At 45.6% G+C, this 15,743-nt stretch overlaps 1 protein-coding gene across 1 annotated transcript in view; it reads right to left on the bottom strand.

Annotated features, from left to right (window-relative positions):
- LOC149299265 (zinc finger protein ZFPM1-like) overlaps positions 1 to 7,866 on the bottom strand; it is a 33,424-nt gene extending 25,558 nt beyond the window's left edge. The window contains exons 1-5 of the mRNA XM_089486686.1: positions 7,700 to 7,866; positions 5,771 to 5,904; positions 5,255 to 5,395; positions 4,304 to 4,414; positions 2,717 to 2,812 (exon numbers count right to left, since the gene is read on the bottom strand). Coding sequence (XP_089342812.1) covers positions 2,717 to 2,812; positions 4,304 to 4,414; positions 5,255 to 5,395; positions 5,771 to 5,904; positions 7,700 to 7,866 — 649 coding nt within the window. The remainder of the gene's footprint in view (positions 1 to 2,716; positions 2,813 to 4,303; positions 4,415 to 5,254; positions 5,396 to 5,770; positions 5,905 to 7,699) is intronic.
- Between the last annotated feature and the right edge of the window lie 7,877 nt (positions 7,867 to 15,743).

The following is a 15,743-nucleotide window of genomic DNA, read 5'->3' as shown; positions in this document are numbered from 1 at the left end:
AAAGCATCTCAGGGGGCGCAAAGCTCATCAGCGACAGGGATTATTACGAATGAAATGAACGTCTCATAACATGAAATCTCTGCTAGTTTAGTGCACCCGGTGTGTGCCGCCCAGCAGAGGTGGTCAGATCCCATCTGTCCAGAATTCGCAGGACTGTAGACAATTTTAAGGCAAGACAGGAAGCTTCCTATTTTGCATATCTTCCTTTACTCTCACAGTAGCAGCAAAGAAAGAGTTAACAACATAAGTGGAAACAACCAATAGAAAACCACTACATAGGAGGTATATAAACCCCTAAGCCACCCTCCTCTTCCTTTGATGCTCACCGTAGCTGCAGGTCAGTCCTCTTCCTTTTGTCAGAATTATTTCAGATATATATATTTACACTACTGATAGCATACTGTGTGATATTTATGTCAATTTTGGCTGTTTCTCGTTTTTTTTTGCTTAGGTTTACCTGGACTCTCTGGTCCGTTCTGGGAGGTTTTTCATTCCTCCCTTCAGGGTCTCCCCGGTATTCGGGTTTCCCCGGTACCCCCCTCCCCATAACCCCCTCTCAGTTCCTTTGCTTTCCTTTCCCTTTCCTATTCCCCTCTAACAGCTTTCGGCTTTTCTCCCTTTTTCTGTTCTCACCTCCTCGGTTCCCCTGCTATCTCCGATCTCCTTCCTTGTTGTTTCTTCTTTTCGTTTTCTCCGGTGCGGTTCAGCCGCCATCTTGGTTTAGCGGCGAGATCTCGTGTTGCGGGATTTCGCCACCATATTGCTCTTCCCTTCTCTCGCTTGCGGCAGCCATGTTGCTGCTCCCATAGCGCAACTTAGCTTTTGGCCGTTTTAGGTATTGCGGCCAGGGCTCACAACGTTTGAGTTCCGGTCGCCATCTTCGTTCGGATTCTCTCTCTACCACGCGGATTTTTATCCTTCACGGCTGGCTTTTCAGAGTTGCTTGCTCTCCACATCAGGTGCACTAATTTTATTCCTTTATTTTCAGGTTTTTTCATTCCTTTTAACCCCTGTTTACATATTAGCAGATTAAGCCCCTGCTTTGTATTTCTCACTGCTGTTTGGGGATTTTATTGGCTATACAGATCCCAGGCTGAGCCCCTGTGGATAATATATATGTATATATGTGTGTGCCTTATTGATTCCATATACCTGCCCTTTACACTCCCCCCCCCCCCCCTCTCTCTCTCTCTACAGACAATATCTCAGGAAAACATGCCCTCCCAAGATGCCTTTATGGCCTGGTTGGCAGCAAAGTTCTCTACTTCGGTGGAGTCCTTCTTCTCTAAAATGTCCACGAATCTACCTAACCAAGGGCAACCTCCTGTCCCGTCCAGCCCTACTAATGTTCCATCAGAATCTGATAAATCGGAAGGGGAGGCTTCCGGCTCTAAATGCCCCTGGAAGGGCAGCGGTATCTCTGCTGGCAAAAGCAAGGCACCCGCTAAACGCCCTAAAACCTCCGGCACTCCTACTAATGATCCACTATCCATAGTGGATGAATGGCGGGCAGATTCCTCCAACGGATCTGAAATTTCAGTTAATCTGGCCTCGACCAGAGATATTGACTCCGGGTTCGTCCGTGAGTATTTGGTGGATGAGCCCCACCTTGCTGATCCCAAGAATCCCATTCAGCTTCCACATCTACCGACCTCCCGGTCCTCGACCCCAGTGCTAGTGTTAAAAATGCAAAATAGGAAGCCTCCTGTCTTGCCTTAAAATTGGAAATTATTCTAGCCTTGGTGCACGAATAATTATAATTTTAATAAAGACAGGAGGCGAGTATTTTCCCTCCCATCCCTCCGGTATTTGGGTACGTTGATTGGGTTTCTTTTGCATGTTTTCTATGATTTTGTATGCTCATTTTGTTGCTCTTTTGCGGATATGTTTATTCTTATCGATATTTATGTGACATTCTCCTGTGTATTAGAGGAATCTGGTCCTGTTATGTTTTTTCTCTTTATTTCAGCGTGAACTCGCCGCTGTGTGTTAGCGATTCGGCTACCCGGGTTTGAGCTCTGTTGGCTACATTCGGTGTGACGCCACCTGTTCCCGGAGGATTCTGGTTCCGGTTTCCAGTTCAGTTCGGTGTTCGCGTCAGTTTATGGGCTATCAACCGATTTGGAGGACGTTTCTTAAGTCCGGTTCACAGCGAGGGAAGAGGAGGATGGCTTAGGAGTTTATATACCTCCTATGTAGTGTTTTTCTATTGGTTGTTTACACATATGTTGTTAACTTTCTTTGCTGCTACTGTGAGAGTAAAGGAAGATATGCAAAATACTCGCCTCCTGTCTTTATTATAATTATTCGTGCACCAAGGCTAGAATAATTTCCAATTACATCGCATGACATGATTCTGTTTCCCGTTGTGTACGCTGTGCGGACGTCTGTCATGTGTACGAAGCCCTCGGGTGAGGAACCTTGTTTTTCTCTTCAACACATAAATACGCTAATAAATGTCCATGCACGGGGACCTGGGGAAGCGGTGTTGCCCCAAACAGCACCTTGTTGTTGTGCGTTGATGACATTCCATGTTACAATTATAATTTAACATCACGTGTGTTTTTAGATCACTCCCTGTAGTTGACATTGTGTGCAAGAATAGATCCCTACCTGGCCATGCCTCACCCATAGTGTTCGGCTGTGAATCCCCCCCCCCCCCTTTCATGTACTGGGAACCAGTAACAGAGAACGGTTTAACAGAATATGACCCTACCTGGTCCATTCCATCTCTGCGGCTCCCCGGCATCCTCGTTACTGAATGGGCTCCCAGGAGCTTTCAGATCCTCCTCTTCCACCAGAGACTCGGCCTCTACAGGAGCGGAGAGAACATTAAACCGAGCGATCATCATCAGCCCTTCCTCCTCACACACAGAACGATAAATAACAACAAATAAACTGAAATCATACGCTTAGCGCACCCAGTTTGTGTTCCTCATCTCAGCTTCGCGTGTTACTGGGACCTACTGGGACCCCTGGGCGACTCTTTGGGACATCGGTTCCTACCTACCGCTTTCTTTCAAATATCAGCCAGAATCACCATTTTTCTACAGAAAGCAGACGGAAAGAATGAAGGTTTCCTGCCCAAAGTAGCCATTGAATGAATGATCAGCGCAACGTCTGCTCCGCACGTATCGATGTTTTGCCCCACATTTCCAGACAGGAGGTCTTCAGTCTCTCTGTATCTCCGGCATCCGGAGGCCAAATGACTATTAGCGGGACGGCAGCCCACGGGTTAACAAGGTGTTTTTGCCTCCGATTCCCTCCTGGGCCCATTCCTAGCAACGGGCTGATGATAATTTTCCCCATTAGCTGCGTTTAAAGATGGAGCGATTAAGTTATCTGCATATGACAGCACTGCTGATTAGTGCACAAAGGGCATGTTTGCATACCAGCCGGCAACGATAACCAAACCAGCCCAGATCGATACGGCCCATAAAGGCCGACGTCAGAATTATTAATAGCAGCCGCGGCAGCGTGATTAACATCGGATCGATACGAATTAAAACTCCCCACCCAAAAACGTTTCCGACGACGAAAACAGCGGCAAAGAATTTCACTCGCGGCATCGGGATCAGAAAAGGCCGTTTCCAGAGTTTCTCCTGAAATCCTGACCGTTACGGCCGTTTGCATTGATCTGATACTGAGTTTCCCAGCATAAAGACCCCATGTGACCCCCGTATTATAATAATTCTTCATGGCCGGTGAGTGGAAACTGTATTACAATACACTTTCCGACCTCATTCGTGATTGGTTGCTCGCTAGTTGTTTTATAACTAGTGCAGGACTCAAGAACAAGGAGGTATTCACAGAGAATAGAGCAGCCACGCATTAGGGGATGTATTCGCACCGGTCATACACTTGGAGAGTTGTGGGGATGAGCTGGCGAGATGCGGTTATTCTATGGATTTCGAGGATACGGGGGGGGGGACGGGGCTCTCCAGCCCCTCCGGTGAGTTATCAGACACCTGCCAGGCCACTGCCTGATTGTTAGGAGCCCCGGCAAAGGCCGGCTCCGTATCACATGAGATCAGGCAATCAATCTACGTCAGCGGGGTGGGCAACCAGCACGTGAAGAACACACTGGGACAACTACCGGGGGATGGCTGGGGAGGAAATATATTTTAATAAGACATTTCATCCTCCCTGGCACTTCTTAACCTAACCTGATTCCTGCACCAGTTATATACCAACTACTTAGGCAGAATGGAAAATATTATAATTTTACAGCGTTTACAGTAAAAACATGAGATTACTTTCAGACTCCCCCCAACCCCCAGAGCTTGCAATCTAGTGTAGGTACCTGAAATACGAGGGGATGAAGAGGCTTCAACAAGTTCACATCCCGATGGTCCTGGGGCAGCATCTCCGGACTCTTCGTCCACAAGTTGTGTCACTGAGCTGCTTCTGTCTCCTTAAAGCAATAAAAAAAGTCATGAGCAATAAAGCTGACGCGGTGTCGATGCGATGATATCGTGCCGTCAAATCAGTGAAATAAACACACGATGAGTATGTGATCCGCACAAAAAATTCCCAGGCGCCCGGAAAACCCAGGGTCTAAAAGGCAGGAACAACGGGTAATTTTACGATATTATTATTCTTATTATACGCAGGTTCTGGGACTGTATCCACTCATAAATCACTAGCCTCTAAACAGACGAGTTAACACGTTGACGATTTATTGTGTTTTCTTTACGCGGGGCGAGGGTATCGCCCACCGTTCTGCGCTTGCAGCGCCTTTCTCTTGCGCTGCATCCAGAGCGTTAAGTTCTCCCGAACCGCTTTGTACTTTTTTAGACTATGTGACTATATGACTATGTAACTATGTTCCATAACCGGTGCCGGACTCCGTAATGAATGGGGATGGGTGTTTTAAATGATTTTTGCACAATGAATCGTCATGGCAATGTGAAAGATATTAAAAATTATTGCATGCAAATACAAATGTAATGCATGATACACGTTAACACGTTGTGAATGTATATCAGCCGCCAGCGCACGGATCGTGGCTCAATAATACCAACAGAATCGTTTAAACTTTACTTTACCGAGAGGGCAGCAGATAAGTGGAACAGCCTCCTGGCAGAAGTGGTAAAGGGTAATACAGTGAGGGGATTTAAACATGCATGGGATAGGCGTACGGCTCCTGAAGACGAGGTTAACGACTCGTTGAAGTCTAGCTGGGGCCGATGTGCCGGCAGGTTCTGTGTCTCTAAATGAATATTTCATTGTTATAAGGAGGTTATCGGATTACCTTCATGACTGTCGCTGTAGGATGGGCTGGACGATCCGCCATCAGCTGACATCTCCTGGTCAGAGGTGGCCCCGTCTTTTTCGGAAAGGCTGGTCTCCTCTGTGAAGTTACCTTCTGTGTCTTCCATGTCGCCGAGGGAACCTGGAAATACAGAGCTGCTTACTGGAAGTCTGACCCGGCACATCGGAAAAGCAGAGGTGGTCGGTCCCAACGGGAGACAAAGGAGCTTTCAGCCGCGGAAAGCCAATTAGCACCCGGTGAAAGGAAAGGCTCAGCGGGAGTTCTCACTCATCGGTGCTGCGCATTCGTATGCAAACAGGTTAATAAACAAGGAAAGAAATATTATTATCATGCTGTTTCACTCGTCTTTATTTTTATTTTGTAAACAAAACCCTCCCTGACGTCTGTGAGAATCTAGAAGCTCCTAATCTCATCATCACGACGCTATCGAATCGGTTCATTTGGCAGAATCACGGGGGCTCTGCCATCACAATGCATGTCCCGCCACGTCTTCACCCGCGCTAAGGGAGCCGAGACGCGCGTCTATGGAGAGGACCAGGTGGTGGTGGTTGTGCCGTTTGTGCCGAGGGACGGGCCGGCATTTACCCCGCAACCGGTAATATTTCTTTACGCAAAATGAACATTTGATTCTTTAACAAACACGGCCCTGACATAAGGGCGAGAAGAAATACGACGGAGTCATCTCTCCAAAGAAAGGAATCTCACGCGTTCCGAGCATACGGCTCGTGGAGGGGCATTTTAAGCTCTTGATTTAAAGAGAGGGGGCAGTTTTTCAAAGTGGTCATCGAGCTGCACTCCCTTCTCTTTGTGGCGCGACTGCAGGTCCCAATATCCTCACCCGGAGTCCAACCCGAACAAGAAGCGGACAGTCTATCCAACAGAAGACGCTGTCGGGGCAGCATCCAACGTATAAGGGGCTCGGGGTTATCGGGCGCCTGGCTGCCCCTCCGCTACCCTGTTTTATGGGGACGTTTTGGGGAATTACGGCTCTCTGCGGAGGCAGCAGTCAGACCTCAGAGATTGTAACACTGCAGGCATATATATTTACTGGCACAGAACAAAGGCTGCTTAATCTATACATAGCACACAACAATAAGCGTGGAGAAAGGCACCGCCAGACCCGGCGCAGGCAATTTCTCTAATTCTGCTAATTTCAGTTCCAGCACAATTAAAGCCATCGCTGATAATACTCCGAAACAATCAGCAGCCAACAAATCACTTCTCTCTTCTTGTAAATGTAATGTCGTTAAGCTAATTTCTATGTTCACGGCTGCACGGCTCCTGGGTGTCTGATAAAATTAACCCTTGGCTTCCTGATCACATGATCTCAAGACTTCTTCTCCTAGGGCGAGAACCGTACTGTATGCTAAAACACTGGCCGCATGTGTCACTGCCTATAGCATCACCTCATACTAAAAGCATCAGCTATAATACTATTACTACCAATACTACTACTAGTAATAATACTACTACTAGTAATAATGATAATAATAAGGCAAGCCAAAGAAAACTGATTTTAACATCACTTTTTGACATCACAATGATGCCATCAACAGATAATGACTTGATGATGTCAAGTGGCGACACCGTGATGTCAAAGGAAGTGAATTTTTTTGTTTTTTCTAGACATCCGCTTCCCAATGAATTCATTTTTCTAGCTATATGGGCGCATTGGGGATTATTCACAAAAGACAATACCTTTTAATCATGCATTATACAGAATCAACACGTGTTTCACCTCACCCAAAACTCACACCTTAGGGAATAAACCCCTTTTGTTTCACCGTTTTACAGGATATACAAGATAACAAAATGCATCAGATTAAAAAAAAAAAGATTGTTCTAATAATCAAAAAATGCAGAAATCAAAGACAAAAGCAATATTAACCCTTTGTACTGCCTGGTAGAACTCTAGCCGCGGAGGAGGTTAAGTACCATTTTAAAAAAGCAATATTTTGTCGCCCCTTTGGAATTCTTGCTCAGTAAGCAGGCTGTAAGAAAACCGCTGGGGAGATTTAATGTGGGATCCCGACTAGGGGAACAAAGGACCTTTTCAGTGGACTTTAAATTCACTCCTGATTAAGATCTGAGATCAAACGGCTGGCGTTCAGGCCCCAGATCAATGCAATGAATTTAGTCTTCTGGCAGACGCAAAAAAAAAAGATTAAAAAAAAGAGAAAATTGTGATATCTGACCCAAATTTCATCCACTTTTGCTTCCCTGGCTTTCTTAACTTGCTGAAGCTATAGGATTCCCTTCCCAATATCAAAAACAAAGAACTATGCCAGCTCCAAGAGCCCTTCGCAAGGTTTTGGGTCCCTGGAGGTTATCATTACGCACCGTGAAGGTGTCCCTATAAAATATAGTATATATATATATATATTTCTGGATTCAAAGACCATCCTACAAAGTCGCTAGCTTTACCCTCGCACCTCGTGGATGATAACTTCTGTCACTCGATGTCTGGGGATTGTGATGACCACAGTCAGAGGACACTGAGTGACAATCGCTCCACATTTACTAAACACAGGAGGCTTGTCTGAGTCTTGGCTGCAGTCAGATTTACAGATACAGAGGTGACCGTGGGCCATCACTGGACCAATGGGAAAATAATCGGCCCCATTTACTGATGGCCCGTGATAGAGAGTTGAGGGCAATGCCCTACCAACTAAATTAATACAAGATAGACAACACTTGGCATTAGCTCCCAGACCCTGCTTTTTCTATGTGTGGCCCTCTAGGCCCCTTTATGCCTGTATGGCTGTGCTGCAAAAATCTAGTCTTGTGCTAAGTGGAGTAGTCACAGTACTGATGGTCGCCCTCACACCACAGGCATGGAAACCTACCCCATGCCAAGGGCAGCTGTGATGTTTAAAGCAGCCCATCTGCGGGTGTTTGGGGCGAATAAGAAGCCGGGGCTGTTGGCGGGGTGACGAGGAGAGGGCTGTGAGTCTGCCGGGTAGCTGGGAGACAGGCACACTTATCACCTCGCCCAGGCATCCTCAGACACACTGATCTGTCTATTCTTCATTAAGCAAATACGCTGAAATGGAAATGAAAACATAATAGCTATTTGATTTGCAGGGAGATATTTTGCATATTGGTTTGTCGCTGATAGCGGAATTTCATCAGCTCCGTTTTTTCATGCTTTAAAAATCTAAATGACTCGGCTGGTCACTGAAATGTGGGGGTGGGGGGGGGGCTTTACAGCAGAGCTCAAACCATTAAACTGGGTATATTCAAACCATTATTATTTTATAATAGCAAAATCTTCCCATCCTCCCCTGTGCATAGTGACAGCACCCAGGGATTTAATAAAAGGAGATGAAGCGTCATTAATCCCTAGAACAGCATCCGGGAAAATTAAAGCGCAAGCTCTGTGGCACAGAAGACGTCTTTCCCACTAACATGCCTTCCTGACTCATAGTCCTTAAGTGGCTTTGTATGTTGTCATATGTTACAATACATACTATATACTGAGCGAGTGCCCACCGATATACCGGAACGTGCACTCAGTTCCAGGCAAAGAGGATTATGTAGGGAGGTTAAATGGCCTGTGGGTCTTAAAGTGGATCGATGGGCTTAGGCTGTGCGTCTGATACACAGAAGAGGCACGGAGGGTTTACTGGCTCAGCCACATAATTATACGGAAGTCGGTGCTAACAGACGGATATAGCTGCTAACCGTTCTATTAAAACTCCAATAGGAGATGGGTCCCAGGCCGTGGATCAGCGCATAGGGTTTCTACATTGTATTTGCTGCAGCGGTCACTTTAAAAGCCCAGGCCTGTTTGCTCCTGGTGTACAGCGAGTTAAGGGGACAGGAAAGATAGCAAGAAGAAAATGGGGGCAGCCACGGTTCAGAGGACAAAGGGATTCCAAGCGATTGTCTGAGCGCTTCACTCAAATTAAAGTCACATTAACTTCTTTCAACACTGAAATAATAAACCGTTTCTGAAATGCTCCTCGTTTATCCACTAAATTAAAAAAAAAAAAAAAAAAGTTGTTGGTTAAAGGAGAGAAAGAAAGAATTCCAGGCTGCCAAGTGAAAGACCCTGGAGTATCAGAGCCCAGGCATGCAGACAAGAGCAGGCCGATAAGGGAGGCCGATAACAGATAGAAAATAGTAACACATGAAAACTTTCCCACCAGCTTTCAGATCATGGGAGGATGGAACAGAGGGACCGATAGCAATAACCTCCACCCGCTCCCACCACCTTGTGTCCACGTCTATCTTCTCAAGTTCATCCCTGCGGCTCCCCTGCACCTTTACCTCCCGCGCATGCTTCACGTGGCCGTGGTCAGTTTCAATCCCTCTACAGAAATTACCATACCTATGTTTTTCCTTAGAGCTCTTTGCTGTGTCTAACAGCAGCTTTTGGGTCGAGTGGGTAGGTCCAAGGTGACCTTACCTCTCCTGAAGTTAAGCAATGGAATATCAGACATCTTGAACTCAATCAAGATGTGCAATTGTTAATTGTTTACACGCTTTCAAAGACACTTATATTCAGCAGCAGTGTCCCTTTGTGCTCAAAGTAAAGGGAAGAGATGAAACGAAAACTGAAGTTGATAGAAGTCTTAGAAGCCAGACACAAACAGTCAGGAGCCACCCCAGTTTCCAAGAAGTGCTTTCTCTAAGTCCAGCGCAACAGCAACACGTCTGGGCTTTCAGATCAAATTATAAAGTCATGAATTTCCAGCACAGAGAATAATCAATGGCCATAAACAATATGGCAGTCAGCTTCCCCAAAACCATTCTAAGAGGATGAAAACAATTACAGCTTAATGGCTTTTTGGTTTGACGACCCCATATAACCCCGAGATTCCAACAGGCGATCAGCATCACCAAGAAAACATGTCGGGCAAAGGAGGCTGCCAAATGGCTCTCCTGGAAGGGACTTTGATGTCTTACCCCTCTGCCCCTCTGGGTGGGTATAAGAGCCTTTATTACCCACTAAGGAAATACACTTTGAAAATGGTTTAGAATCTAATTGTAATTTATTTATATTTGCGTGTAAAAACATTTGGGAACTGATAAAAAAAAGCTTTACTTAAGAAAGATAACTAAAATCATCTCTAATATCACCAAAATGCCATCGCTGTGATTTTCTATTTTATTTTTTTAAGGCGCAGACAGGAACACGACGTAGAGATTGGTTTACTGATTTCAATGAAGATGAGCACATCTTTTATTGAAATAAATAAGTAATTACGGCTTTCAATTATTTTTAAGCCACGAAAAGTCAGTTTTTAACCATATTCAGTCCATCTCTCTTGTGATAAGCAACCCGAGCAATTTAAAGGAAATATCAAAATACGAAACAATGTTGCATACGAATAATTCAGAATAAATGAAGAGTCAGACGGAACAGAGGAAGAAAACGTGAGCCAAACACAAAACTGAACGACAAATATCCAGGAACTGTATAAAATGAAACAATATATAGGTTTACATTATGTATACTGCCTGACAAGTCTGGCGTGTAAGCATGAAGGTACCCCGCAATGCCCGGAGAACACGCGCTGCGTCATGCGTGTACGTTAGACTTTTTACAGGTAACAGTATAGTACAGACTACCACGGCAATGCTATAGAGATGGGCAGAGTGCCCTTACCCGCACACCGGTGCCTGTGACAAGGCTTGTGAAAGTCTTTATTGTTTATGGGGCATTAAGGCAAATGTCCTTTACAAAGAATGTTGCCATCTACCCCTGGGATGCAGGTTATAAACGCCCCTCTATGAGGACATTTTGAGCTATGGATGTAGTTTGGCTGGAAGAATACGTAGATCAAATGGTTCTCCGTACGCTGCCTCTTCACTTCTGCTCTATTAATAAGGACGGAACGGAACATTCCGTAGAACTTTCACTCATCAGTAAAGAAATCCAAAAAATCCCATATTAGTTCTCGGAGGTTGACCCTGAAGCAGCAGGAGGACAGACCTTCTTAAAATGATGTCTAAAAAAATGAAAATACCTCCTCCCCCTTCATGCTTCCTCACATCCCCTGTCACTTGATAGAAAACAGATAACGGCCCTTTCTCTTAGGAAACCTTCAGTTCTTTCTTTGGGCCAAGACCCTGAATTCATCTTCAGTGTATTAAGTCAGGGAGTGCGGAGATTCAGCGGGCAGATGCTTCCCATCAAACCCTTGGGAGCTTAAATAGGAGTTTGCTGCTTGTAAAACAAGGGTCTGATGTTTATCAATCACTTTGCAATTAAACGCTGGGGGAGAGCGTATTATCTGCCTTCTCAAACCACTCTTCCCAATCCAAGTACTAAGGAAAGCTTTTGAAAAGCTCAGGAGTCTTCTTAACAAAAAGATGATTAAAGGGCACCTCCTCCGGCCGGCCGGCCCGAGACTTATTCCACCAAAAACCTGAAGGTTTGGAGAGGTTATAGTGATCATGGTCCGACGTTAAAGGGGGACCAGGCATTGTATCTTTCTGTGATAGACTTGAACTGTACGAAGAAAAAGAGCACATGTGTTGAAGATGATACCTTTGTTGGCTAACTGAAGTATAACAAGCTTTTAAGACTATCTAGGTCTTTTCTTCAGGCATATTATACACATGAAAAAGAGACCCGGACAGCCTCGAGAGCTTTAACTCTGTATTAAAGGCTCCATAAAGTTTATTGAGTGGTCGTTGCAGACCGTTGGCCGGTGGAGAAAGGTGGGCAGGTGTCATTATGTTTAGGCACATTTTCTCCCAATATTTTCTATCCTTATGGTCTAGGTATTCTTTGAGATTTGTTAACGAGGAAGGTGACAGATACGCAGGCTTCACGGCGAGCGCTTCGCATCCAATGGCCCCACTTTTACCTTCATAAGTCATCTCCTGATTGAGCATTTCGTTTTTGCTCCTGTGGCTTTATGTTGCAGCGTCTACAATGTTGGATTTAGTGTTTCAGAAGCACAAAGAGTTAACGCGTTTTCCAGCAGCGTGTGGCGGCAGACAATTTATTTAGATATTCTGAGATCCCATGATTGCCGGGACACTAACTGGGTAATAACCGTGTCCCTTCTGCTGCCTAGAGTTATCTGCCAAGAGATCTGGTTACGGCCTCATAAAGCAGAGAGCCGGTTTAGTTATCTAAGAAAGACCACAGCTCAGACCTAATCTCTCCCAGACACAGAGCGCCTGGCACAAGTGCGAGAGTTACAAGGCTTTCCTCACCAGCAGAATAAACACTCCATTACTAAGGCTATAAACGATCACTTCCACCTAAACAGCTTAAAACAAACACACTTTACTTCACGTTCCTACAGGAGCTGCCTCTCCGAGAGGACAATTAATGGTATTACAAGCAGAACGACCGAGCTAATCCCGGCCTTACCCTGCGGCACCGTCTACAGATCCATAACAATTAGCCGTACATGTGTCGGGACACGCTGTAGCAGAATGCTTAGCAGAGTGCGCGGGTCAATGCCGAATACCGCTCAGTGCTCCCTCTGAGGCGAGCGCACCGGCACTCAACATGCATCGTGTAACTGTTTGCACGCCTGGCGCCTCGGAGGGAGCGCTGACAATATAGCGCAAGGGATAAGGGCAGCCCATATTCACCCGAGAGAGGCTGTTAACATGACGCCAAATCAACGCATCTAGGAATGGAAAAGAAGGGGAAAAATGCTATTTCTTACGCTTTCTTTTAAACGGTAGAATTCCCATTCGCCGGAGACGGTCTGGAGTTACGTACTGCGCGAGGGTGAGATACATGCGCATCAAGGCTGCCAGGCGGTATTAGGAGGGGTATTAGTTGCGTTGGGGGGAGGTCATCAAAATGTCATCAATGCTTTCTGCCCACGGAAGCTCCCAAAATAATCATAATAATTTAAAAAAGTCAGTTGGAGTCTTTTTGTCATGTGACGTCACATCATCATGTTGCCTTATGACATCATGTTGCCTTATTCCCACAATTACTTTTTTCACATATCGACCAATCGCTTCTCAGTCTATAACTAGGGTTTAGGATTGTCTTCCAGAGCGAGTGGTAGATGATGTTTACATTCTGAGAAATGAAATATTTGCAGAACAAATAATGTTTTAAACAACATTTTAAAAACCCTAAAACATTTCAAAACAAACCTAAATATTATCCAAAACATGTCATTAAAAACATATATTCCTTTATCAGATGTAATAATCATGAAATGATTATCCGGGTGCCAAATATTAATTGGTCGGGGGCTCTCCACTCGTGATGCCTCCCCTCCCCCCGCATTACGCATCTGCTGTGGCAGGCTGATAATGGAGGACTGGCCGAGCTGCCTAACTGGGAACAGTACCTATCTCTAATTAGTAACCCTTTTCTATCCAGATAAGATAAACTCCAGCTGACCTTTCCTTTTGGTTGCCATAGGGACACCATTACCCTCTTGTCATTAATAATTTTAGAGATTAAAACAGTAAGCGGTGGAGGGGAAAGGGGAAGGAGGGACGGCGGAGAAGGTGAGGGGGGAGAACCGCGCACTTCCCTTCTCTGTACCCTAGAAAGAACACGTGATTGGGGAACACGTAAGACACCAGGCAGGTGCTGTCTTTCACACGTGATGATGCTACTAAATGTGGGTGCAAAGAAACATGAAGGCTCGGTGGGGGTGAGACTTTCTGGGGTCCCAAAAGTCACCAAGATGCGGACGCACATGGACGAACTATGTTCTAGATCTCTACACATCACCGGTCACTAAAAGGTATGGGTCGTGCTCTTTAGAATGTTTCATCTCTCATGTTCTAGTGTTAGGGCCCCGGATACCAAGTTAAGGTGACAAATATCCAGCTGAACCCTCCAAAACTCAATACGACCGAGTCAGACGTTATTCCAGACTCATCATCTCACCACACGATGGCTTTCCATTGAATTCTGCCGCCTCGTGGGGCCCTATTTGCTTTAGAACTTGCTGATTTAAGTCTGCGTTGCCCTCAGGCCACACTGGAACCGGTTTATTTTTGTAACCCAAGTAGACAGTCTAATGGTGTTACTGGTAAAATATTACCTATCAGGAGTTGACTTGGCCCTATCCATCCATCTCATTTGTGAGTATCCAAATTTACAAGGACTGCGCACCCTTTGTCTATTGTGGACGGCAGTAGATCGACCCCCTTGACCTGGATCCTATTGAAACTAATCCTTCTTTGCTGGCCCTACATCATTACCTTCCCACCTTGAACTTGAACCACTATGATCCAGAGCCAGTTTCTCCACCGTGAATAACTTTCAAACAGCTTTAAAAGCCAGACTCTGCCTGAAATTCTGCGCATGTATTCAGAATCACTTTAATTCCAAAAAGAATGTTCCGTTCCCTGAAAGGAACGTTCACGCTAAACATACAGAGAAAGCCGAAGGAGAAAGAGTGTACAGACAGACGAAAACCGAGCGCAGAAAGAGACTGCGAGCGAAGACAGAGGAGACGACACTAAACAATGGGGAAAGAGACGCACTGACGGAGCAGGGAGATAGGGCAAGGAAGAGATAACAGGAAAAAAAACGCTACTGAAAAGAAGGGAGACGCAGAAAGGCAAGATAGAGAGACAGAGGTAGGACGACAGAGAGGGAGCCTGAGAAAAAACAGCTCCAATGATATCTGGGAGATTGGTTACAGACGAAAACGCTCCTTCTGCCAAGTCTATCTCCATGTAACTGGTGTAGTCACTTAACATTCATCACTGGCTGAACTCTGTAACTTTATCAGCTCTGGAGCATGGCGCCATCACTAGGCCTGACCATTCTCGGCTCTCTGATAAAGCAGATAAAGCTCTGATAGATTACAGCAGATTGCTACACTTCACGGGACACAATTACTAATACTAATAGGGAGCAGGAGGAGGCGGGGGCGGAAGGAAGAGATAGGAATGAGTGAATGTGAGCCGCCGTGGAAAGCAAAAGAAGTGGAGGGGACCAAAAAAAGTTAGGGGTATAGTCCGAATTTTGGGAAAGAGGGCTTTCTTTTATATAAGATTGCCCTAAATGTGTTAAGTAGATGTTCTTTCGGGGTGAGCTGCTTCGGGGTGGATCGCTCAGCCTGAGTCACTTTGACCCAACCACCTGTGCTTAGTCAGGATGATCTACCTTCCTGGTATGCCTTAGAGATACGTGGGATCGGAGATAATCGTAATGATTCCATTTTTAAAAAGCCAGTTACTAAACAGACCTATTACAACACGTTCTGAATCCTGAAGGCCGTCATTTACCGTATGATGCCCAGCCACTTCTGCAGGGAAGCTGCTCTGTGTATCTACCAGCTCATTCATACATCGAACATAACTGCACAGCAACAATGTCTAACCCTCCGACCCTCGGCCGTGTCCTCGATGGGTTACAATCAGGTGGCAGTACTTCAGTGTCCTACAAACGGTCTTGCATATAACCAGTGGCTACTTAATCACAGGAGGTCACGTCTACATCTTACAGATCAAGAGACATGCGTGGCGGGGAGAGGCGCAAGCGGAGCCCCATAATGGGAGGGCACGC

This window comes from Sceloporus occidentalis, unplaced genomic scaffold (assembly GCF_023333645.1).
Source record: "Sceloporus occidentalis isolate IW3139 unplaced genomic scaffold, rSceOcc1.0.p SCAF_29, whole genome shotgun sequence".
Taxonomy (NCBI): domain Eukaryota; kingdom Metazoa; phylum Chordata; class Lepidosauria; order Squamata; family Phrynosomatidae; genus Sceloporus; species Sceloporus occidentalis.
This window is presented reverse-complemented; position numbering and strand designations above follow the sequence as displayed.